The sequence below is a fragment of the Leucopleurus acutus genome (assembly GCF_964270905.1).
Source record: "Leucopleurus acutus genome assembly, chromosome: 14".
Classification (NCBI taxonomy): domain Eukaryota; kingdom Metazoa; phylum Chordata; class Mammalia; order Artiodactyla; family Delphinidae; genus Leucopleurus; species Leucopleurus acutus.
The window spans coordinates 26,438,558-26,465,454 of NC_139156.1; the positions used below are offsets into that span (position 1 = coordinate 26,438,558).

The window sequence follows — 26,897 nt, forward strand, 5'->3', positions numbered from 1 at the left end:
CAGGAACAGAAGAGTCTTGGGGAAAGGAAGTGTGTACCTCTGCAGATCCCCCTCCTCACAACAGGCTAGAGAAGCTAGCATTGAGCCAGGAATGAGAAGTGCTTCAAGCCCAAGCCGGTAGTAGCTATTGGGCTGTACAGTGAAGTGATTCAAATCTTAGAGCTACTACTTTCTAGCTGACTGACCTTGGTCAAGTAATCTTTCTAAATCTCTGTTTCCTCACCCGTAAAATGGAGATAATATTAGTACTTTCAGGATGGGGTTATTAGAAACATTAAAAGAGGGACTATTTAAAGACTAACAGAGTGACTGGTATACTTTAAATGCTCATAAATGTAAATTATTTTCATTATTGGAAGTGGTCACTTTAGCCAACAGATTCAGATTTAACCACTCCCTCTATAACCAACTCTATGAGGCCCTCAGCTATTGAAAAACACACCAACCGTGTATGCATTTCTGGAGTGTTTTCCAACACCAACCATCAATTTTCTGTGGACATCAATTGGGTGTCCTGCAAGTCAACTCAATTCTGATACTAACTACCTTGAGTTAGCACAGATCCCACAGGTTAAGGGCTCAATCCCACAAGACTGCCCTCACTTCAAATGCCAGTCACAAGTCACTGGTACTTCTGATCAGCTGGCTATAAATTGGGAGTTCCCATGCTATAAATTGGTTTGATAATTTGCTAGAATGGCTAACAGAACCCAGGGAAATACTTATGTTTACCAGTTTATTAAAGGATACAACAGTCAGATGGAAGAGACGCATAGGGCAAGGCATGGTGTGAGGGGTGTGCATGGGGCTTCCATGCCCTCTCTGGGTGCATCAGCACCTTAATGTGTTCACCAAGCCAGAAGCTCATCAAATTTCCCTGTTCAGGAGCTTTTGTAGAGCTGTCTCTAGCCCCACTCCCCTCCCAGGAGGTTGAGGATGGAGCTGAAAGTTCCAACCCTTTCATCACTCGGGTCTTTCTGGTGACCAGTCCCATCCTGACGCTAGGGGTCCCCACTTTTAAGTTACCTCATTAGTGTAAATGCAGGTTTGGTCTAAAGGGGCTTGTTATAACAAAGACATTTCTTTTTTTTAAAATTTAATTTAATTTTATTTTTATACAGCAAGCTCATGGACTGTTAAATTTTATTTATTTTTCCAACACAAAGCATAGGGAGCTGGAATAAGTCCCACCACCTCAAAGAGTTTCCCTATTTAATTTGTTTTAATATTTCTTGTAGGCAACTTTTTTCTGTTGAAAATGAAAACTTTGACCTTTGGGAAGTAACAATTCAAAACTTAAAAAATATTTGGATATAATATTAACTAAATCTCCAGTTTAAATCTGAAATTTTCTGGTAATTTTTTTTAGCTTTTTCTCTCCCCCTGCATCTGTGTTCATTTTTATGATAAAGCACACCTTAATTTATCTAATAAATATGTTCCCAAAATAGGAATCAGATCATATTTAAAATGTAGTGAGGATTTGCTGTTTAAATGGCTTCTACTGTAAATTTATTTGCAGTGTAAGTTATTTGACCTTAATTTATCTTTGAGGTATGCTTGGATTTTAATCTATTAGGTTTGTCTAAATCAAGGCACATCAATTAACCATTGGATCTATTCCTGTTTATTACTCTCATAAAATCTAAAGCTATCACTTTGAAATTTAAAATCCAGAATCTCCTGTGGTTAGCACCATTACTACTACCAGCAATGTAGTTTTTTTTTTTGAATTTTATTTTATACAGCAGGTTATTAGTTATCTATTTTATACATATTAGTGTATATGTGTCAATCCCAATCTCCCAATTCATCTCCCCGACCCCTACCCCCCCGCCAGTTTCCCCCCTTGGTGTCCATACGTTATAACAAAGATATTTCTATCACTCAGGAAATTCCAAGTGTTTTAGGAGCTTTGCGCCAAGACAGAAACCTGAGGATAAAGACCAAACATATTTATTATACGCACACACACACATATATATATATAAATTGCTCCAGAAGAGTATTGTGAGTATTGCACACACAGGTCCCCACTCTGGCCCCCTCCAACTCCTAGCCACCTTTCCCTGATCACTGTGTCCTAGAAACAATTTTCAGCCTGTGTCAGTCACACAGAGGCCCTGTCCAGATGGTGCCCATGCCTCCAGGCCTGGGTGGTCTGATGCCTGGAGGGCTGACATAGGTCCCCGAGGTGGGGTAGGGGGTGGAGTGCCTGGGTCCCATAGAATGTCCTCATATTGGCTTAGAACTGGGCCAGAGGGTCGTCCTTGAGTCCCAGTCTGCTCCAGCAGGGCTCTGAGCAAGCCCACAGTGAGAGGGGGCTCTGCCCCAGGCTCAGGGAATGGGGCGGGGGGCTCCAACTCATCTGGGAGGTGTGTCCGCAGTAGAAGCAGGAGCTCAGTTGGAGCTAGGTCTGGTGGGCACAGGCGGCAAAGGAGGGGGAGGTGAGCATCAAGCCGGCGGTGCCGGGCAAATTCGGCCAACAGCAGTTTGAAGATCTCACTTCGAAGCAGGGGGCTGGAGGAGCTGAGGGCCAAGCCAGCCTCTAGAGCCCGCTCCCACTCTTCCTTTTGCACCAGCTGCCCCACAGCTTGGAGCACAGCTTTGGGCCGCCCACTGCCCAAGAGCAGGTCTAGCTCCAGTGCTGCAGGCCTAGTCCCCTCCTCACCTAGTACTTCCAGGGCTCGGCGATAGAGGGGCAGCCCTGGGCCCCCTGATCCCCAGCCAGGCCCGCCCTGCTGCTGTGCCAGCTCCACAAAGGGTGGCAGCCATCGTGGCTCCAGCCGGCAGAGGCATCGGCACAGGAGTTCAAAGAGGGGCAGTATCCCACTGGGTGGCTCCTTTCCACCTGTTGTAACACCCAGTACCTTCTTCCACACGTCAGGGGGAGCTTGGGACCTCAGCCTGCCATTCCCATCTGGCTGGAGCTGCAGGGCCCTGAGGATGGCACCCCAGGCCGCTGTAGGGAGGGCTTGGAAAACGGTGTTGAGCTGGGCCAGCTGGTCTCCCATCAACTCAGTCCTCAGCAGCCGTGCCACTTCGTGCTCTGCCAGCTCAGTCCAGCCAGCCTCCTCCTCATCCCCCGCCACCAGCTGGGCTTTAAGCCGCTCTAAGCCCCGGTAATCCCGAAGCTCGGCCCTCAGTGTGGTCAATAGTGTTGATGGGGACACGTGGCCCTGGAGGATGGAAGCCAGGGCCTGAGGTGCCCGGAATGTGCTGTTGTGTCTCAGTTCCTCTGGGGTGAGCCGGGCACCCCGCAGGCTCCGCCGCTGGTAGTACTCGCAGGCCTCCTCAAACACCAGATCTTCAGCTGAAGGCAGCTCAAGGCCTTGTGGGGCTTCCCAGCCTACTCGAAACAGACCCACGGCTGAAAGCAAACGAAGACCCCCTCGGGTCTCCAGCTCTTCCTCATTTTCCATGCCAGGGGCTGGGGGTTCCAGCAGATGTACCCGATCTGTACTTAGGACCTTCCTTTCTAGCAGCTGCCCACTGCCCATGTCCAGCAGTTCCAATGTGGAGCCCAGCACACAGGCCAGAGTGCCATGAAACGCGCCCAGTGCTGCAGACCCTGCCAGGCTGGCAGGTGCCTCCTGAAGGGTGCCAACAGCCCGGGTACCACCGTGGGGCTGCACCAGGCTCACAGTGCCCCTGAAGTCAAGCCACAGCAGGCCCTGGGGAGTTGGGGCCCAGGTGTGTACAGTTAATGGCTGCCTGGGGGACAGCAGCCCAGGAAGGCCTCGGAGCAGGGTCCTGAAGTCCCACGGGTCCCCTCCTCCAGGATTCAGGCTCTTACTGTGGGAGAGGCCAAGACATGGGGCAGCCACCACCACCTTGCCCTTGCTTGGGCTCCAGATGAGCAGAATGTGGCCCACGCCAGGCCAGGTGGTGGCAGTGGGCACCAGGAACAGGTCCTTGCGGGAGGTCAGCAGCCCGAAACGGGGGCAGTTGTGCAGCAGGATGTGTGTACGGCCCAGGTTGGTGCCGGCCTCCCCGCTGGGCTCCAGGGTCCGGACGCACACACAGTGGCTGAAAGCCACTGCGGGAGGCCCTTCGCGGCCCTCAGCGCCGGCCTGACGCTCCTCGCACCACACCAGGCGGCCTCGGGGCGCCGCCACGGCCACCACACGGGCTCCACCGCCAGTACACAGCTCGGTGCTCTGCAGCAGCCGCCAGCCGGGCCCCACCCCCGTGCCCCACACCTCGGCTAGGCCACTCTCCCACACTAGGACTAGCGCCGGTCGTGACGGCCACGGTAGGAAGAAGGCGTCTAGAGGTGAGGGCTGGCCAGCTGGCCAGGCACGTTCCAGTTCCGCGCCGGGTCCACGCACCGCGACCAGCAGTTGCGGGCCCGGTGCCCCCGGAGGTCGCAGCAGCAGCAGGTGGCGGCCGTCCGGGCTGCAGCGAACTCGGACGGCTGGGTCCCCGGCCAACAACTCCCGGAGCCGGGCCGCGCCGCTGAAGTTGTTCAGGTCCGAGAGCAGGCGCAGAGTTCCCGCACGCTTCATGGTGCCGCCCGCGCCAGTGCACGCCCAGGCCCGCCGCCCCGTGGGGCGAGGCCCGGCTCTCGGTGCCGGGTTCCCAAGGGAGGTCAAGACTGGGGTTGAGACTTCCGCCCTTCTTTGATGAGGTGAGCCAAAGCCGGGCTGAGTCGGCCCCGCCCAGCCCGGCCCCGCCCCTCACGGCTAGCTCGCGACTGGAGCCGGTATACTCCCTGCCGGCACAACACCGCCCACCAGGGGCGGGGCCGCAGGAGCCTCGCGGGGGTGGAGCCGCGGAGCACACAATCGTCTCAGCGCTCCGACCTCGCGAGTCCTGGGGAAGCTCTCAGAGACGGGATGTAGGCCCGCTGCTTCAGGCCCCAGGAAACCGCGGAGCGGCACAGAGTATGACTAAGGTATCTGGCTTCCAGCCCGCCCAGCATCCAACTACCAAGTCTTCCCTTCCCTCCACGCCTCGCTCTCTCATCCCAGTTTATTCATGAAATTTTTATTGAGCACCTACTAAGTGCTAGGCTCTGAGTAGACAACCCTGAACAAAAGAGAAAACCTCAACTTCAGGGAGATGACAAACTAGTGGAAAAAATAATAATGGCTAGTACTTCCATAGCCCTTACTGTGTGACTCCCCCACCCCACCCTGCCTTTTAAAGATAAGGAAAATGAAGTACAGAGAGATAAAGTAAACTGACCAAGATCACACAGCTGTTAAGCAGTAGAGATACAGGTGGGATTTCAACCACAGGCAATCTGGGTCCAGGGTCAATGCACCAAACCACTGTATCAACAGGTCACCCAAACTAACATTTTGCTAGAAAACAAAATGAACACATACTTTAATGGCACTGAGTCTGTGTGTAATCTCTTTAGCACCTACAAATTGATATGCAGGAGTCCTTTCCACCCCAGATTAACCTTCTCAGGTGCTGTGGTATTCCTCTCTCCTCCTCCAGTCCCTCCTTCATTAGCTTGCCCCTCCCTCCCTTTCCACGCAACTTCCCTGAGAAGCATCTGTTTCTGTTTCATCATCCTCATTCTGTCCTCTTGCTCTCAGCATAGAAATACTCCCCAGTCTGTCCTGTCCTGGAAGTCACTCTTTCATTCTCATCTCCCCCAACCTTTACTCCTATCACTCCCTCTCCCTTTCATTTCACAGTCAAGTTTCTTGCAAAGATCTAGTATTTGTTGCCTCTACTTTCTCTCCTTCCATTCATTTCTCAAACCAATACTTACCCGAAGTAGATTTTCCTGAAGTCTTCAAGGCATTTTAATTTCCTTTTCTCTTTTGAGACATTTGACAACTTCCTTATTGAAAGTCTCTCCTGTAGTTTCCACAGCATCTTTCTCCTCTAATTCTCCTCTTTTTTAAATAGTGCTGTCTTCAGAACTTTATTGCCATTGGTTCCTCTTTCTCCACCATCCTTTAAATACTGGTTTTAAATTCCATCTGGGGCCCTTTTATCTTTTTTCCTCCCCATATTATTAATATTTTTTTAGCCCTCTTCCTAGGCCATTTATTCCCTGCTCATGGCTTGAACCGTTACCACTAGGACAATGGCTCCAAAATATTTATCTACACTCCAGAGATCTCTGCTGAGTTCCAATGAAGGTATCCAAATGTCTACTAAATATTTCTGCCTGGATGTCTCATAGACATTTCAGTCTCAACGTGTCCTAAACATCATCTTCCTCCCCAAATTTGCTCCTCTTCCAGCTGTTCCTAGTTGCCATGGGATTTCTTTCATTGTTATAGCCTCACTTAAAAACACTACATTTAAAAAATTGAAGTATTGATTTACAGTATTGTGTAACACTACATATTTTTTGAGTATTTTTAGCCATATTTCTTTTTTTTAAGTTTATTTATTTATTTTTGGCTGCATTGGGTCTTCATTGCTGCGCACGGGCCTTCTCTAGTTGCGGCGAGCAGGGGCTAATCTTCATTGTGGTGCACGGGCTTCTCATTGCGGTGACTTCTCTTGTTGTGGAGTACGGGCTCAAGGCACACGGGCTTCAGTAGTTGTGGCTCGCGGGCTCTAGATCGCAGGCGCAGTAGTTGTGGTGCACGGGCTTAGTTGCTCCGTGGCATGTGGGATCTTCCCAGACCAGGGCTCGAACCCACGTCCCCTGCATTGGCAGGTGGATTCTTAACCACTGTGCCACCAGGGAAGTCCCTTTAGCCATATTTCTGATGGATACACACGTGCATATTTCTGATGGTTACAAAAGCATGCATATATGTATATGCCACTGTATTTTAAATTTTTTCTTCCCGTTTTATTGAGACATGATTGATGTACAGCATTGTATAAGTTTAAGGTGTACAGCACAATGATTTGACTTACATATTACCACAATGAATTTAGTGAATATCCATCATTTCATATTGATACAAAATTAAAGAAATAGAAAAAAAAATCTGTTTTCCTTCTGATGAGAACCCTTAGGATTTACAGCAGTGTTAATTATACTTATCGTGTTGTACATTATGTTGTATCCTCACTTTTAGAGTAGAGCCTGGCACAAAGAAAGACTTCAATAGATGTTTGGTGAAAGAATGAGTAAGCTTGAGTAGGCACATGTTTGTGTGTGTGATATCACTTAGGAACCTTTTAAGAGTTATAGAATAGTTACAGAAATATGGAAAAAAAATGAAATTTACTAGAAGAACATTGGTGTGGGGAGGGTCACAGAATCTGCAGGAGACAGGAAGAACAGGCTTAGAAAATGTGCAGGAACCCAAACTCTCTGAAGACCAGGAAATAGGAAGCACAACTATTTTTCTGCAGGAACCATACAGCCAGGACACCACAGCCCCTGGTGCTGCATGACTTGGTCACTGCATTTGTGGACAGCACCTGTTATGAATGAGTTCTGACCATCTTTTCATCTCTGCATCTCTTGATCAAGAGCTGAAGCCCTTGGAGGTTGCACCTAGTGGCCAAGCCCAGGTCACGTGAGCTCACTTATCTTGGTTGCCCAGGGCCTGGTTTTCCATCAAGACTCTACCCAAAGGGGCTTCCCTGGTGGCGCAGTGGTTAAGAATCCGCCTGCCGATGCAGGGTACACGGGTTCGTGCCTGGGTCCGGGAAGATCCCCCATGCCGTGGAGCGGCTGGGCCCGTGAGCCATGGCCGCTGAGCCTGCGCGTCTGGAGCCTGTGCTCCTCAATGGGAGAGGCCACAACAGTGAGAGGCCCGCGTACCAAAAAAAAAAAAAAAAGACTCTACCCAAAAGCAAAGGCCCCCAGAAAAGGAGGGGAAGGGCTCAGTGCTGGATAACCAAACCAATATAACATAGGCATTTTATTATCCCCATTTTCCAGATAGGAAACTAAGGCTTAGAGAGCTCATTTAATTGTCCAAAGTCATACATCTAGTAGGTAGCCAGCCTGGGATTCATTTCCACAGTATCCCAGAGGTTGCGCTCTTACCTACTCAGTCTGTGGACTTATAAACTTACCCTCTGCTGAATCTGTATTTAATTCAATTCCCGCCAGTGTATTGTGTTTCTTCACCTTCACACTTTCACCTTTCCTTTTCTTCTCTCCTCTAAGACTTAATTTCATCTTCATCTTCCCCCAAAAAGCCTCTGAAGATTGACAGGGAATTTTCCATTCTCTGAATTTTCAGGGCATTTACAGCTTGAGCTTTTCTAAGCTTACCTTCGATAATTCACTGTTTGATATTTAAAACATTTAATTGTATATCTATTTTTCTATCTATCATCTGTCTATCACTTTCTTACAATACAATCTCAGAATTGTAACTGTTTTTCTTTTTACTACTCCCAGAATTGGGTATTCAGTAGGTGCTCAACAAAGATGTGCTAAAAGGAAGTCAGGTATGGAAGGGGTTCTTTCATCTGTACAGGAGGCTTCTAACTCATGTTCAGGAACAATAGTTCTTGGGGTTCACCTCAAGATGCCTTCCTATTACCACTTCTCACTCTTTTTTTATATCCTATTAGGGTACAACTTTTTACCACTAATCATGTTTTATGCCACTGTGTAAACAGACAATAAAAATTAAAAGTTACCTGGGCTTTTGGGCTATTAAGACCTCTTTCCTGATAGATCTGGGTTTAAACTTTCCTTCACCTCTTACTAACTCTAGAACATTAAGCAAGCTGTTTAATCACTCAAAACCTTTTTTTTTTTTTTGTTATCTGTGAGGTACCAACTTCATAAAGTCATTATAAGGAGACACATACACACACGCACACACTGCCCGGCATGTCTTTTTTTTGGGGTTTTTTTTTCCAGATTCTTTTTTTTTTTTTAATTTTCTTTTCTGCATGTCTTTTTTTTTTTTTTTTTTTTGCGGTACGCGGGCCTCTCACTGTTGTGGCCTCTCCCGTTGTGGAGCACAGGCTCCGGACGCACAGGCTCAGAGGCCATGGCTCACGGGCCCAGCCGCTCCGCGGCATGTGAGATCTTCCCGGACCGGGCACGAACCCGTGTCCCCTGCATCGGCAGGCGGACTCTTAACCACTGCGCCACCAGGGAAGCCCTGCATGTCTTTTTTTAATCTTCCATTTTGCGTGTGAGAAAACTGAGACTCAGAGAGGTAACTTGCCAAGTTGACACAGATTTACACGGTGCTTTGTACATAGCAGGCATACAGTTACATATATGTTGATTGAATGAGTTTGTCTCCAATCTTTCACTTACAGAGTTGCAATAAAGAGCTTGGCACATATATCTTTCCAAACTTTGCCAGTGTTTTTAGAGGATGTATTTACTGCTGGAAGTGGAATTGCCGATTTCAGGGTCTGCCATATTTAAAGAAACTGCTAATTCAACTTGCATCCAGTAGACTCTTGATACATGTTTCTTTGCTAATTTCTTTCTCGTGGTGCATTTTGGGAGTCGTAGTCTTTGTGATGGTTGCTGGGAATCGTGGTCCGAGCCAGCCTCAGGCAGTCGGCGCGGGCGAACGTATCACGCGGCAGGCTTTAGGATCCTGCGGGGCACGGCGGGCCGGGGGAAGGGTCTGGGGAGGTCGGGAGCGCGTCCGTGAGCCCGGAGCAGCTGCGGCGTCGGTGGCGTCGGGAGCGAGCCGGTCCGGGAGCGGCGCGGGTGGTGGAGGAGGAGGCAGGGTAAGCGGCGTTCGGTAAGCGGCGCCGGCCCGGGCCGGTCTCCGAACCTGGCCAACCTCTGCGGGGACTGCCATACTAGGCCTTGGCCCTGAGGCGGCCCTGGAGGCGGGGCCTGCGCTCGCTAGGGCAAGACTGGGGTTATGCGGGGAGAGGGAGGGAGGGCAGCTGCTGAGGAGCGCAGAGGCTGCGTGCGGCGGAGCGGAGAGAGAAGCGGCTCGCTACTCCAGCTGCCGGTCCCTCTAACCCTCCAGTGCCGGTCACACGCCTCTCGCTCCGGGTCCCTGCTGGGCCCTCCTGGCAGCCGAGGCGCCGACCTTTGACCCAGCAAGAGGCTGACTCCGACCCCTCAGGCTACCTTGAAAGCTTTCCTCCCAGGTGTTTCCCACCCGCGTGGCCTTCTTCCCAGCCTGTTTCTGGGGTGAGGGCGTGGGGCAAGACCTCGGAGAAGGGCTAGAGGAAGCCCTGTCTGCCCGAAGTCATCAGGCGTCCCGGAAGGTCCCCGTCTCCTCTTTACAGTCTCTGATCGCCGGGCTTCAGCCCGCCCTTTACACACAATCATTGAAGCTACCGTGTTTTCTCTGGTTACTCTGTGTGAACCTGGGAAACGAACCTGTTTCCAGGCAAGTGTAGGGAAGAAACAGGAGATAAAAACTGGTTCCCTGGGGAAGAACTATCAGAAACTGAGGAGTGCTGCCTTTCGACATGGGGAAGTAGAAACTTGGGCAGGCCCGAATAAATGTGGATCATCCGACCCTCCCCAATTCTTCCTCTCCAGAAAAAGTTTTGAGTTCAGTGAGAGCTGTTTCTTTGCTATTCTATACTCTCTCTGACTTTGTAAACCAGGGCAAATAGGATTTGTGTCCCTGCTCTTAATTTAGCACAAGTTAATTGGAATTATTTTGGGTGTACCTTCAGTTGGTCTTGTGTGCACAGTAGTTCCTATGTGAGGGCTTTTCCGGATATCAGATCAATCAGTCTAGAGAAAGGTGGATCCTTCTAGTTAGGATTGTGAAGGGGGACTCTCATTCGTTCCTTAATGAATAGGGGAGCCTTTAACGTATTTTCATTGGATGTTTAGGCATTATAATTCCTACACTTGTTCGACATTTGAATAATAATAATAAAACCTCTTGAAAACTCAAAACAGTGTTATGAAAGTTGGACTTTTACACAGAGCCAAGGTCAAGAATCCATAAAATTTTGGGAAAATAACCAAATAACAAATTGATCCAGGATATATGAGGGCACACAATTTATTAAACACACATTTATTGAGCACTTGTTAAGTTTTCTTTTTAATGCATTTTTGGCTGCACCGGGTCTTAGTTGCGGCATGTGGGATCTTCGTTGCGGCATGTGGCATCTTTCATTTTTATTTTTTATTTTTAATTAATTAATTTATACCTGCATTGGGTCTTCATTGCTGCGCGCAGGCTTTTCTTTAGTTGCGGCGAGCGCGGGCTACTCTTCGTTGCAGCGCGCAGGCTTCTCGTTACGGTGGCTTCTCTTGTTGCGGAGCACAGGCTCTGGGCACACGGGCTTCAGTAGTTGTGGCACACGGGTTCAGTAGTTGTGGCACACGGGTTCAGTAGTTGTGGCTCATGGGCTCTAGAGCGCAGCTTCAGTAGTTATGGCGCATGGGCTTAGTTGCTCCATGGGATGTGGGATCTTCCTGGACCAGGGCTTGAACCAGTGTCCCCTGCATTGGCAGGTGGATTCTTAACCTATGTGGCATCTTTTAGTTGCAGCATGCGGACTTTTTAGTTGTGGCATGCGGACTCTTAGTTGCGGCATGCATGCGGGATCTAGTTCCCCAACCAGGGATCGAACCCAGGCCCCCTGCATTAGGAGTGCAGAGTCTTACCCACTGGACCACTGGGGAAGTCCCTATTGAGCACTTATTATGTAACTGGCACTGGGGTTAGAAATATGAATATCTTTCTTCAAGAACATCAGAGAGACATATTCACATGAAAATTGTAGTGTTGTGTGTTACATATCCATTAAAAGGAATTTATATGGTGTGAAGGAAATATTACCATTGCCTGGAAAGTCAGGGAAATGTTTGTAGGGAGGAGATACTTGAGTTGGGTGTTGGAAGATGGGTAGGAGGTTGCACAAGTAAAGAAAGGCATTCCAGATGGAGACAACAGCATGAGTAAAGGCATGGTGAAAGTGTGAGGAAAAAAAAATAACATGATGTTTAAGTGTCAGAAATTTGTCCAAAACAGGATGTGTGGTGGGGAAATTGCCAGGTGAGACTGAAAAGAGAGTAGGGAGGTATTGGAGCGTTTTAATGTTAGGGAGTGACAAGTGCAGATTAAGGTAATGAGAAATGAGGCAGTGAGACTAATTAGAGTTGTTGCAGTTGACTGAGAGTCTGAATAAAATGTGGCCGTGGGAATGAAGAGGAGGGGAATGGATTTTAGAAATATTTCTAAGATAGCTGTAATATGATTTAGTGACTGGGGAGAGACAGTGGGCTAAGTTTTCTAATTTGAGAAATTGGGTAAATGGGAATTTCATTGACCAGGATATGGATCAGTAAAAGTAGAGCAGATTTTTTTTTGCGGTATGTGGGCCTCTCACTGTTGTGGTCTCTCCCGTTGCGGAGCACAGGCTCCGGATGCGCAGGCTCAGCAGCCATGGCCCACGGGCCTAGCCGCTCCGCGGCATGGGGAATCTTCCCGGACCGGGGCACAAACCTGTGTCCCCTGCATCGGCAGGCGGACTCTCAACCATTGCGCCACCAGGGAAGCCCTAGAGCAGATTTTTTTAAGGTTTGGGTGGCTATAGAAAGAGGTATAGGGGAGCTAGTCTGGTATGCTGAGATCAAGTTGTCATGGGATATGCACATGGAGATGTTACTAGGCAGCTGGAAGTAAGGAGGCCTGGTGAGCTTGATATCTTGGCAATAGCTTGGAGTAAGTGAGGACATATTTGAAAAAAAATCCTGGGAAAATAATGTTTATTTTATTTCTTTATAAGGAAATATTAGAATATGCCCTTCTTCCACTTAATAGTGAGCTTCTCAAGGCAGGGACCATATACCTCAATAATTTTGCATCCCTTTTCCCCTTATACAATGCCTGTGTTATTATAAGCTCTCAATAAATGTTAGTTAAGCTAGCAGGAAATCAGTTTATTTTGCCAGGTCGAAGTTACCTTTTGGGCTTTCTTTAAGAAGATTATGGGAGTCTGTCTTATAATTTTCATTTTATACTTAGGTGGTATTCATGAGGCTTGTATGGGTCAACAAGAAAGGAAATGAAGAAGATATGAGTGATGTGTTGCTGCTTGAGGAAGTTCAGGGCATGAGCAGGAGATAGACAGTATTAATTTATAAGAGGCTGCTGCTCATTGAGAAGAGGATCTTACAATGAATTCTCATTCTGGGAGATGTCAGAAAAATGTGATTTTCAATCAGAGTTTCCTGAAATCCTGTCAATTTGAAGTTGGTTCCTCCTTCTGAAGGTGCAAGTGCATTCCTTCTTGTGTAAAATCATTTGAAAGGGAACCTGAGGTGGTCATGTTTATTTAAACCTCTTCATCTGTATTATTAGTTTGTGAAAGTTGGCAGACTCAGTAGATTCTGATGGGACCAGACTGAATTCTCTTCTGTGAAGCTAGTTCACTTCTAGTAGGTACAGACTATGGCTGATATCCAGAGTAGAGACTGCAGAAGTCCTGGTTTTGCCACTTGCTGTTTAGTCTTGGGAAAGTCCTTGAGTTAATTCCACTTTCAAGTGTAGCCTAAATACTCACTCTGAGGTGAGCGCTGTTCAGAGCACACACAAGATATAGACGCTGCCCCATAGTGGCACATGTGCTTATTACTGAATCAGGCTGGTTCTATCCTAGCATCTAGAAAATAGGGATGATGCTTGTCAGATGATGTCCTGAGTTGACTGACTTTTCTTGGATCAAGTGGGAATGTTGATATTATGGATATCAGTTTGGAGTTTCTATAGAATTTTAACTGAATCTGGATTTTGAATGTTCTACTAGTTAGCACCTGCTTTTTTTGCACTAACAAGATATTCTCATAGGGAGAAGGGCTACCAGACAGAAAGATTTAGTGGCTGTACCACTTAAAATCCGTTACTTTGGGCAAAGTAACATCCTCATTGTAAAATTATGGTATTAGTACCTACTTCATTTGTTTATTGTGAGGATTAAGTACAGCATATTTAAATCACTTAGAATAGTGCCAAGTACATAGTGACTACTCAGTAGTGTTATTTATTATTATATACCACCTTGAGTGGGAGGCTGTGCTCTGAAAGATTTGGAGGAATGAGTGATGAATTCCATCCCCAGTAATTAAAAAAAACAGAAATGATAGAACGAAAGGGTGGACAGTTCTGGAGCCTGTGGAAGGAAAACCACATTCACAGAAAGATAGCCAAAATGAAAAGACAGAGGACTTTGTACCAGATAAAGGAACAAGATAAAACCCCAGAAAAACAACTAAATGAAGTGGAGATAGGCAAGCTTCCTGAAAAAGAATTCACAATAATGCTAGTGAAGATGATCCAGGACCTCGGAAAAAGAATGGAGGCAAAGATCGAGAAGATGCAAGAAATGTTTGACAAAGAACTAGAAGAATTAAATAGGAAACACCCAGAAGAATTACAGAACAAACAAACAGAGATGAACAATACAATAACTGAAATGAAAAATACACTAGAAGGAATCAATAGTAGAATAACTGAGGCAAAAAAACGGATAAGTGACCTGGAAGACAGAATGGTGGAATTCACTGCCATGGAACAGAATAAAGGAAAAAGAATGAAAAGAAATGAAGACAGCCTAAGAAACCTCTGGGACAACATTAAATGCAACAACATTTGCCTTATAGGGGTCCCAGAAGGAGAAGAGAGAGAGAAAGAACTGGAGAAAATATTTGAAGAGATTATAGTCAAAAACTTCCCTAACGTGGTAAAGGAAATAGCCATCCAAGTTCAGGAAGTGCAGGATAGACCCAAGGAGAAACACACTGAGACACATAGTAATCAATTTGACAAAAATTAAAGACAAAGAAAAATTATCGAAAGCAACAAGGGAAAAATGATAAGTAACATACAAGGGAGCTCCCATAAGGTTAATAGCTGATTTCTCAGCAGAAACTCTACAAGACAGAAGGGAGTGGCATGATATATTTAAACTTATGAAAGGGAAGAACTTACACCCAAGATTACTCTACCCGGCAAGGATCTCATTCAGATTTGATGGAGAAATCAAAAGCATTACAGATAAGCAAAAGCTAAGAGAATTCAGCATCACCAAACCAGCTCTACAACAAATGCTAAAGGAACTTCTCTAAGTGGGAAACACAAGAGAAGAAAAGCACCTACAAAAACAAACCCATAGTAATTAAGAAAATGGTCATAGGAACATACATATTGATAATTGCCTTAAACGTGAATGGATTAAATGCTCCAACCAAAAGACACAGGCTCGCTGAATGGATACAAAAACAAGACCCATATATATGCTGTCTACAAGAGACCCACTTCAGACCTAGGGACACACACAGACTGAAAGTGAGGGATGGAAAAAGATATTCCATGCAAATGGAAATCAAAAGAAAGCTAGAATAGCAATACTCATATCAGATAAAATAGACTTTAAAATAAAGAATGTTACACAAGACAAGGAAGGACACTACATAATGATCAAGGGATCAATCCAAGAGGAAGATATAACAATTATAAATATATATGCACCCAACATAGGAGCACCTCAATACATAAGGCAACTGCTAACAGCTATAAAAGAGGAAATCGACAGTAACACAATAATAGTGGGGACTTTAACACCTCACTTACACCAATGGACAGATCATCCAAACAGAAAATTAATAATGAAACACAAGCTTTAAATGACACAATAGAGCAGATAGATTTAATTGATATTTATAGGACACTCCATCCAAAAACAGCAGATTACACTTTCTTCTCAATTGTACGTGGAACATTCTCCAGGATAGGTCACATCTTGGGTCACAAATCAAGGCTCAGTAAATTTAAGAAAATTGAAATCATAGCAAGCATCTTTTCTGACCACAACGCTATGAGATTAGAATTCAATTACAGGGAAAAAAAAGTGAAAAACACAAACATGGAGGCTAAACAATACGTTACTAAATAACCAAGAGATCACTGAAGAAATCAAAGAGAAAATAAAAAAATACCTAGAGACAAATTACAACGAAAACACGATGATCCAAAACCTATGGGATGCAGCAAAAGCAGTTCTAAGAGGGAAGTTTATAGCACTACAAGCCTACCTCAAGAAACAAGAAAAATCTCAAATAAACAATTTAACCTTACACCTAAAGGAACTAGAGAAAGAAAAACAAACAAAACCCAAAGTTAGTAGAAGAAATCATGAAGATCAGAGCAGAAATAAATGAAATAGAAACAAAGAAAACAACAGCAAAGATCAATAAAACTAAAAACTAGTTCTTTGAGAAGATAAACAAAATTGATAAACCTTTAGCCAGACCCATGAAGAAAAAGAGGGAGAGGACTCAAATCAATAAATTTAGAAATGAAAAAGGGGAACAGACACTGCAGAAATACAAAGCATCTTGAGAGACTACTACAAGCAACTCTGTGCCAATAAAATGTACAATCTGGAAGAAATGGACAAATTCTTAGAAAGGTTTAACCTTCCAAGACTGAACCAAGAAGAAACAAAATATGAACAGACCAATCACAAGTAATGAAATTGAAACTATGATTTAAAATCTTCCAACAAACAAAAGTTTAGGAGCAGATGGCTTCACAGGTGAATTCTTTCAAACATTTAGAGAAGAGCTAACACCCATCCTTCTCAAACTCTTCCAAAACACTGCAGAGGAAGGAACACTCCCAAACTCATTCTGTGAGGCCACCATCACCCTGATACCAAAACCAGACAAAGATACTACAAAAAAAGAAAATTATAGACCAGTGTCACTGATGAATATAGATGCAGAAATCCTCAACAAAATGTTAGCAAACAGAATCCAACAACACATTAAAAGGATCATACACCCTGATCAAGTGGGATTTATCCCAGGGATGCAAGGATTCTTCAGTATATGCAAATCAATCAATGTGATACACCATATTAACAAATTGAAGAAGAAAAACCATATGATCATCTCAATAGATGCAGAAAAAGCTTTTGACAAAATTCAACACCCGTTTATGATAAAAACTCTCCAGAAAGTAGGCATAGAGGGAATCTACCTCAACATAATAAAGGCCATATACGACAGACCCACAGCAAACATCATTCTCAATGGTGAAAAACTGAAAGCATTTCCTCTAAGATCAGGAACAAGACAAGGATGTCCACTCTCACCACTATTATTCAACATAGTTTTGGAAGTCCTAGCCACGACAATGGGTGAAGAAAAATAAATAAAAGGAATACAAATTGGAAAAGAAGAAGTAAAACTGTCACTGTTTGCAGATGACATGATACTACCTAGCGAATCCTAAAGAGGCCACCAGAAAACTACTAGAGCTAATCAATGAATTTGGTAAAGTTGCAGGATACAAAATTAATGCACATAAATCTCTTACATTCCTATACACTAATGATGAAAAATCTGAAAGAGAAGTAAACACTCCCATTTACCATCGCAACAAAAAGAATAAAATACCTAGGAGTAAACCTACCTAGGGAGACAAAAGACCTATGTGCAGAAAACTATAAGACAATGATGAAAGAAATTAAAGATGATACCTACAGATGGAGAGATATACCATGTTCTTGGATTGGGAAATCAATATTGTGAAAATGACTGTACTACCCAAAGCAATCTACGGATTCAATGCAATCCCTATCAAATTACCAATGGCATTTTTTTTACCGAACTAGAACAACAAATCTTAAAATTTGTATGGAGACACAAAAGACTCCGAATAGCCAAAGCAGTCTTGAGCGAAAAAAATGGAGCTGGAGGAATCAGACTCCCTGACTTCAGACTACACTACAAAGCTACAGTAATCAAGACAATATGGTACTGGCACCAAAACAGAAATATAGATCAATGGAACAAGATAGAAAGCCCAGAGATAAACCCACGCATCTATGCTCAACTAACCTATGACAAAGGAGGCAAGGATATAATGTAGAAAAGACAGTCTCTTCAATAAGTGGTGCTGGGAAAACTGGACAGCTACATGTAAAAGAATGCAATTAGAACACTCCCTAACACCATACACAAAAATAAACTCAAAATGGATTAGAGACCTAAATGTGAGACTGTACACTATAAAACTCTTAGAGGAAAACATTGGAAGAACACTCTTTGAGATAAATCACAGCAAGGTCTTTTTTGATCCACCTCCTAGAGTAAGGGAAATAAAAACAAAAATAAACAAATGGGACCTAATGAACCTTAAAAGCTTTTGCAAAGCAAAGGAAACTACAAACAAGACGAAAAGACAACCCTCAGAATGGGAGAAAATATTTGCAAATGAATCAACGGACAAAGGATTAATCTCCAAAATATATGAACAGCTCATGCAGCTCAATATTAAAAGAACAAACAACCCAATCAAAAAAATGGTCAGAAGACCTAAATAGACATTTCTCCAAAGAAGACATACAGATGGCCAGGAAGCACATGAAAAGCTGCTTAACATCACTAATTATTAGAGAAATGCAAATCAAAACTACAGTGAGGTATCACCTCACACCAGTTAGAATGGGCATCATCAGAAAATCTACAAACAATAAATGCTGGAGAGGGTGTGGAGGAAAGGGAACCCTCTTGCACTGTTGGTGGGAATGTAAATTGATACAGCCACTATGGAGAACATTATGGAGGTTCCTTAAAATACTAAAAATAGAATTACCATATGACCCAGCAATCCCACTACTGGGCATATACCCAGAGAAAGTTATAATTCAAAAAGACACATGCACCCCAATGTTCATTGCAGCACTATTTACAATAGCCAGGTCATGGAAGCAACCTAAATGCCCATTGACAGATGAATGGATAAAGAAGATGTGGTACATATATACAATGGAATATTACTCAGCCATAAAAAGGAACGAAATTCTGTCATTTGTGGAGACGTGGATGGATCTAGAGACTGTCATACAGAGTGAAGTAAGTCAGAAAGAGAAAAACAAATATTGTATATTAACGCATATATGTGGAACCTAGAAAAATGGTACAGATGAACCAGTTTGCCAGGCAGAAATAGAGACACAGATGTAGAGAACAAATGTATGGACACCAATGGGGAAAAGTGGTGGGGTGGGGGTGGGATGAATTGGGCAATTGGGATTGACATGTATACACTAATTTGTATAAAATGGATAACTAATAAGAACCTGCTGTATAAAAAAATAAGTAAAATAAAATTCGATAAAAAAACTGTAAAAGAACAGAAGAGTGGTGGCCTGTCCTGGAGCTTTCTATGAAGGGAATTTAGAGAGGTGGCTTCAAGAATGCAGGCCTCACTTTATTTTCATTTTGGAGGTATGAAAGACTTGGAGTGACTAGCAGTAAAAATCCATTAAAATGGAAAGGAGTTATAGGCTGGTTTTAGAGCCAATCTATAGGGTGCAATTGAGGGAACCTGTGTCCCATGCTACTGAGAGAAGGTATGGCAGGGAATCATGTGGAACAGCAGTATGTGAATGCAGCAAGTGAGCTAAATCCTTGGGGCCTTCAGAAAGGAAGAGGCATGTTAGGAGCTAGTTTGAGAAACGAAGTGTTGGTATTTGGAGGTAGAAATGCCTTGCATTATAGTGCTAGTGTTTACCTTGAGAGTGTGGGATGCCTTGCAGAAGAACATACGGAGCAGATAACTTTTGCCTAAAGATTTAAAAAAAACCCTCGCATCTAGAGGAACTAGGGAACTCTTTTTAGGAGAGTCTTGGAGGAGGCTATTTCTGGCTTTATAAACATATTGCCCCCTCTTGTGTGTTGGGTGAATGGCTTATTGTCAGACAGTGGAATGGTAATATCTGACTCAGCCACATCTCTTGGGCAGACAGGGTTTTCATCTCCTTCACTAGGCATTGTGGATTACTATAGTCAGTGTGTTTTGTAGTGATCCTTCACAGATGGGCAAACTGCGGCTAAGATCCTAAGGAAAGGGGATGCGTTGGTGAGTTAATATGGGGGGAATGAGCTGGAAGTAGGTAAGGATTGCTCCAGTGCCTTTTCTAGAGATGGCAGAAGTTTTATTCATCCTCTCAAAATCATCTTCTGTCCAGATGCTCCTTTCTTTTGAAGGCCTGATTTAAGGCTCAGATGAGTACTTCTCAAACTTTAGTGAGCATCAGAATTATTTGGGGCAGGGTTTTTCAACCTCGGCATTATTGACTTATTGGGCCATATAATTCTTTGTTGTGTTAACTGTTCTGTATACTTTAGGATGTTTAGCAGCATCCCTGGCCTCTACCCAGTAGATGCTAGTAGTACCTTCCCTCCCAGTTGTGACAACCAAAAATGTCTCCAGGCATTGACAAATGTCCCCTGGGAGGCAGAATTGCCCCAGTTGAGAACCACTGACTGGAGTGATTATTAAAAATGTAGACCTCTGGGCTTCCCTGGTGGGGCGGTGGTTGGGAGTCCACCTGCCGATGCAGGGGACGTGGGTTTGTGCCCCGGTCTGGGGGGATCCCACATGCCGCGGAGCGGCTGGGCCCGTGAGCCGTGGCCGCTGAGCCTGCGCGTCTGGAGCCTGTGCTCCGCAGCTGGAGAGGCCACAACAGTGAGAGGCCCGCGTACCGCAAAAAAAAAAAAAAATGTAGACCTCTAATCCTTATCTTGAAAAATCTGTTTCAGTAGTGGGGAGGGGGGCTTAGGAGTCTACCTTTCCAGGAGGCATGCCAGGAGATTCTGAAACATGTGATCACGGCTCTGCAGGGGTAAAGCATTTTTTACAATATCTTTCCATTCATAATGAAGTTTTGGTGGAGAATTATCCTCAGAGCACTGACTTAGCTCAGTTAAAATAGTATCAATTAAATCCTGTAGTGGATATCAGTGTATTTCGGCCTTGTTAAAATTTGTTTTCTGTTTACCATATTGAATACATCTGTCAACTTGAATAGAAACTCAGATTCCTCTCTAGTTTTTCCGAAGTTTTCTACTATTTCATTAATTTGTCTGTTTTTCACTTTACCGTTATCAATATTTATATACATATGCATGTATCACACAGTTATCTTTTACTTCCTACCGTGGCACATCTACCTACCGGCAAACTAGTGATGAAACTCAAGATATCTGGACATTCCAGAGTTTGTTCATTAAGGTCAGTGAGCATATACGTTTCCTCCTCACTTACCTGGAACCTCTTCGGTTTCTTTGCAGATGCTCAGCTTTGTTTATGTGTAGGTTACTCTACTTCTGCTCATTCCTCCTCAGTATAGTACAGTGGTTAAAGGCTGAACTCAAACATCAGGCTGTCTGGGTTTGAGTCCCTACTTTCACTTATCCTGGCAAATTTTTAAATTTTTGTTTTTTAACCACTTCATGCTTTAGTTTTCTTATTGTAAAGTTCCTGGATCATAGGTTTGTTGTGAGGATGAAATGAATTAATGTATATAAAGTGCTTGGAACAGTGCTTGGTATGTAGCAAGTACGAAATAAGTGTTAACTCTTTGGTGGTTATTTTAGATAAGTGTCCTATGTGTGCAAGGTGGGGTCCCTATTAGCCTTTGTTCTAGTGTTCTGGGTATTGTTAAATGGGTATTGTTAAATTTTCATATACGTATATGAGCACATGCAGTATTTTAGGTTGAGGAATAGTGTACATAATGTGAAGTGTATGACTTGATAATTCTTTTACACATGTACATATTTGTGTGACTTCCACTCAGGTCAAGATAAACCACGTTTCTGGCACCTCAGAAGGCTTCCTTGTGCTCCTTCCCACTCATCTCCCCACCCAGGGTAACCACTATTCAGATGTCTGTCACCGTAGACTAATTTTGCCTTTTTGAGTTTCACATAAATGAAATCATTAGTTTGTACTCCCTCCCTCCCTTCCTCCCTCCCTCCCTCCCTCCCTCCCTTTCTTCCTCCCTCCCTCCCTCCCTTCCTTCCTTCCTGCGTTGGGTCTTTGTTGCTGTGCACAGGCTTTCTCTAGTTGCGGCAAGCTGGGGCTGCTCTTCGTTGTGGTGGCTTCTCTTGTTGCGAAGCATGGGCTCTAGGCATGCGGGCTTCAGTAGTTGTGGCACGCAGGCTCAGTAGTTGTGGCTTGCAGGCTCTAGAGCACAGTCTCAGTAGTTGTGGCGCAAGGGCTTAGTTGCTCCACGGCATGTGGGATCTTCCCGGACTAGGGCTCGAACCCTGCCTTGGCAGGTGGATTCTTAACCACTGCACCACCAGGGAAGCCCCACTTGAATAAGTTTTACAAAAACCTTTCAAAAAGGGAATGTTTGTACTATAGGCATTCTGGCATTTCTGTTTCTTGAACATGCCAAGTGTGTTCAAATCTTGGAGCCTTTGCACTTGCCATTGCCTCTGTCTGAACACTTTTCCCAAGATTTTCACATGGCTGTTTTCTTTCTCTTATTCTGATCTCAGTCCACATATCACTTCCCATAGAGGCCTTTAATCTGCAATCTGTTGTAGTACTCCTAGACAATTTGTCTTCAAGATACTTATCATTGTCTCAACTTAACTTGTCTTTCTTCCTCTACTAGAATGAAAACTCTGAGAGCAGGGATCTTGTCTGCTTGTTCACTGCTGTATCCCTAATGCTTAGGTGATCAATGTTTGTTGAATGAACACCTGATCTGTGCATGTTTTTTTCTTCCTAGATGATGGGCACATTTATTTTTATTAATTTTCCTTCTTTCCCCTTCTTCTTTTCTTTCTCTTCTCCTTTTTCTTTTCTTATATACTGGTTGAAATGTTTTGGGATGTTTACCTTAGCATCTACCTACACTAGTGTTTTGGAGCGTCCCTGGACAGTGAAGTGTGAGGGTGATACTTGCTAATAGTCCATTACAAGTATGAGCCTAGAACTCCAGAGCATTGCATTGAAAGCCTACAGAGAGCTGTTCCATGCCCTCCCCCCATTTATCGAAATATAATTTACATATAACATTGTATAATTTTAAGATATGCAATACGATGATTTGATACACATATATATTGTGAAATGATTACCATGATGAAGTTAGTTAACACATCCATTCCCTCACATAGTCACTTTTTTTCGTTTTTTGTGGTGAGAACATTTAAGATTTAATCATAGCAACTTTCAGATATACAATACAGTATTGTTAACTATAGTCACTGGGTTGTATGTTAGATCCCCAGAACTTATTCGTCTTATAACTGGAAGTTTGTACCCTTTGACCAACATCTCTCGATTTGCCCCATCCCCCATCCCCTGGCAACCACCAATCTAATCTACTCCATTTCTATGTGTTTGACTTTTTTTAGATTCCACATATAATTTTTTTTTCAATAAATTTATTTTACTTATTTATTTTTGGCTGCATTGGGTCTTTGTTGCTGTGCACAGGCTTTCTCTAGTTGTGGTGAGCGGGGGGCTACTCTTCATTGCAGTGCATGGGCTTCTCATTGCAGTGGCTTCTCTTGTTGCAGAGCATGGACTCTAGGCTCATGGGCTTCAGTAGTTGTGGCATGCGGGCTCAGTAGTTGTGGCTCGTGGGCTCTGGAGCGCAGGCTCAGTAGTTGTGGTGCATGGGCTTAGTTGCTCCGTGGCATGTGGGATCTTCCCGGACCAGGGCTCAAGTGCCTGTCCCCTGCATTGCAGGCGGATTCTTAACCACTCTGCCACCAGGGAAGCCCTGGTAGTTTTATTTTTAATATTTGGGGAACCTCCATACTGTTTTCCATAGTGGCTGTACCAATTTACATTCCTACCAGCAGTGTACAAGGATTCCCTTTTCTGCACATCCTTGGCATGGCTTCTTTTTACAGATTGGCAAATTCAAGCCAGGAAGGGAAAGGAAACTTAAGGTTATAGAATAAGTGTATAAGAATTGGGACTAAAACCAAATACTTTTTTTTTAGATTTTTTTCCAGTTTTATTGAGAAATAGTTGACAGACATTACTGTATATATTTAAGGTATACAGCGTAATGGTTTGATTTATGTATTTGGGGAAATGATTACCTCAACAGATTTAGTTAACCTCTATCATCTCACATAGATACAATACCAAGACTTTTGATAGATTAACTGGTAACTCTGGAAATCAGAGTGAATTTCTATTAGATTAATTTTCTGATACTAGAGTTGGCATGTATTGTGCTCAAGAAGACAGTAAAATAAATGAATAATTAGTTAAGTGTAACTAGCATTCCTTGCTTGTAAGCCATTGGAAGTGTTTGGCTTTAGGTTTTTGATATTTGATTATTTTATCCTGTAGGGATGTGAACTGATGTGCATTTAAGAAGTGTGTGGCTGGATTGCTTTAAGATATAGTTCTTAAAAAGTTGTATGACTTTGGTCTTTCAGAGAGAAGTTGTGCTGCAGGTCATGGGACCAGCAGTCCCTGAGGTTTAGGCATGAAAGACTTCATTGATTTACCATTGAGTTTGGGGGATTTGAAGCCATTCCTAAGTTTGGTGGTAGGTGAAAGTAGTATTGAAAAGTTGCCTAATTCTTTTTTATACTTTGTCTACTGTATGTCTTATTTCTGAAACTGTGTTAATGTCTAAGATGACATTTCTGTGGGATTGCCGTGGCTTTGCTGTGTTTACTTCTTCGCTAGAAGGATTTAAAAGCCTAGATCAACAGAGGTCATAGCGTACTCATAGAATGCTTTTTTCTCTTCCTTGTAGTCCCATAGCATTTTCTTTGTACTTTTACTCTATTTCTCATGATTTGCCTTGTGCTGTGGGTTATTCTGTGCCTGTCTCCGCTAATAGATTGTGATCTCCTAGAGGATCCGGTCTGTAGTTTCCTCTTTGTAACACCTTAGTGCCTAAACTAGTGCTTTATAATATTTAGGTGTTTCCTATGTGTTTGTGGTATTTCAGGGATGCTAAGAGAATCATTAGATGATATGTCTAGTCCAGTCCCCTAGTTTTACTTGTAAGGAAACTGAGAAGCACAATGATTTACTCAGTGTCATCTAGTTGGTTGGGAGAGCTGTGTTCTAGTCTCAGTTCTGCCGGTTGTTTGTTCCATTATGTCTTGCTGCTCCTCAGCTGGTACTCATTCTCTCTACAGCAGGGGAGGATTGTGAAAGAGGAAAGAAACACTGGGAGGATATAAACAGATTACACTCACATTACTGATGTATTCCAGTTTACTGCTTTACCAGTCAGATATTTTACTTTCAAATTTGGAAGCACAAGCTTAATTTCTGAGACCCCAGAAAGACTTTTGTAAGAGTTCTACACTTCTTCCAATCTATTACCCTAGAAACACCCTTCTTTGCTGTGCTTAATGGGTAGAAGTGCTGGCAGAAGGAGGAGACTTTATGTTGTCAGTTTCCAGTCACACTTCAGACAGCTTGGGTGGTAAATTCCAGGTGCCTGTGATGATGACAGAGAGTAATGTGTTGAGGCCCTTGGTTGAATTTCCCCCTGTTCCAAATGGAAGGAGAGTGATGAAAACAATTTAATTTCTTAGGAAATTTGGTACTTCGGTTTGAAATTGTTTTTCCCGCCTCTCCTATTCCCTTTTGCTTATTAGAAAGTATTGATTCTGAAATAGAGAAAGTGAGTTTATTAGATTTGGGCTGGACATTGATTAGCAGTAACTTAATTATAAATCCTCAGAGGGAGATGTTTGTAAACATTTGCTTTTAACATCCAGGGACTTGTGGTTCCCACTATTCTTGTTAATCAGCTGGTTGAAGCTGAGCACATGAAACGTCTGTATCCACTAAGCTTAGAATTGCATTGCTTTTGATTTATTTTAATAGGATCCTCTTGATTTCCAATTTATTTTCCCCCGATAAGGACATCTTCCTCTTGACAACCTATTTAAAAGACACAAGAATGTTTTGAATGGAGGCTGTATTTCATGCTTTAAGGCAAAGCCATGATCAATATAGTATAAATTGCCTGAAAGAATCTTCTCTTTTTTTGTTGTTATTTTTTCCTTCAGTTTTCTCTGGATCGTAAAGGAATTTGAGGGCTTAGTGAGGCTTTGATAGAGACAGATCTAACTAAAATTTTAGGTCAGACCTAGGACTTCTCAGGTCTCCACCATGTAGAATCAGTCAGTGATAAGCATACTCTGAGCATTTACCATGAGCCAAGTGCTTATGGAAAAAGTGTAAGATATAGTCTCTGTGCTAAGGATGCTTAACATCCAGTTGAAATTTTCTGTGCTTTTAGTGCTCAAAAGTGAATCTCCTTTTTGGCTATATGTATTAGAGATAGATGATGTTTGAGATACAGTCTTTTATGCTATTGGATGCATCTCTTCCTTAAACAAAATTTTGATTTGCAAGGTAGTATATATTTTCCAAACATCATTGAACAAAATTAATTTTTTGCTGTGTTGGATTTGTCTGGAAGTGAAATCCGTCTCCTCACTACCATCCATACTTGCTACTGGGTGAGATTAAGTTTCACAACTAGAGCCTAGGATTTAAGAGAAAGAGGGGAATTTTGTCAACAATAGAAAGAATCTGGGAAGTGAGAGAATATGTGTAAATCCACATGGAGACCTGTGGGGTTTCAAGTTCTCATTTGAAAAAAATTGAGAATTCCTTGAAGCAAGATGGGAAAATTTGAGCATGGTTCATGGAACTGCTTTTATATAGAATTAAAAAAATACTCTGAAGTCTGATCTGCAGTACAGTGTTACAAATATATGTATAATTAAATTTGAGGGACTTCCCTGGTGGTCCAGTGGTTTAGACTGTGAGCTCCCAATGCAAGGGGCCCGGGTTCCATCCTTGGTCAGGGAACTAGATCCCGCATGCATGCCACAACTAAAAGAGCCCGCATGCTGCAATGAAGATCTGTGTGCTGCAACTAACACACAGTGGAGCCAAATAAATAAATATTAAAAATAGAAACTTGAAAGGAATATATTGTTATTTTTGGTTATTTTGAAATTAAATTTAACTTTTGGTCTTTTAACTGCTGTTTTCTGCCTTGGGTCTCTTTCCAGAGGAATTTCTGAAGATGGTCAAGTGCAGTGTGATTTATGAGGCAGTGAAGGGCAAGTACTTTGCAGTGAGGAGGACCTGCTTACTTTGGGGAAATCAATGGAGCACGTCAGTCTGCAGCACACTTCCTGTCTTAATGGTCCTAAGCTCGATCAATACTTGAAATTTAACTTCATCATCAGTCTGTGGGCAGCGTGTGCTTTGCAGCCT

At 43.6% G+C, this 26,897-nt stretch overlaps 2 protein-coding genes across 2 annotated transcripts in view; one reads left to right on the forward strand and one right to left on the reverse strand.

The window, feature by feature from the left end:
* Positions 1 to 2,096: 2,096 nt before the first annotated feature.
* HPS6 (HPS6 biogenesis of lysosomal organelles complex 2 subunit 3) lies at positions 2,097 to 4,541 on the reverse strand (the record flags this gene model as incomplete). Its single annotated transcript, XM_082853859.1, has 1 exon — positions 2,097 to 4,541. The coding sequence occupies exon 1, from the start codon at positions 4,506 to 4,508 to the stop codon at positions 2,097 to 2,099; it is 2,412 nt and encodes an 803-aa protein (XP_082709985.1). The 5' UTR covers positions 4,509 to 4,541.
* A 4,977-nt stretch (positions 4,542 to 9,518) lies between these two features.
* Positions 9,519 to 26,897, forward strand: part of ARMH3 (armadillo like helical domain containing 3) — a 166,894-nt gene continuing 149,515 nt past the window's right edge. Inside the window, exon 1 of the mRNA XM_082854900.1 lies at positions 9,519 to 9,597. The gene's annotated coding sequence lies outside the window, so the exon portion shown is untranslated. The remainder of the gene's footprint in view (positions 9,598 to 26,897) is intronic.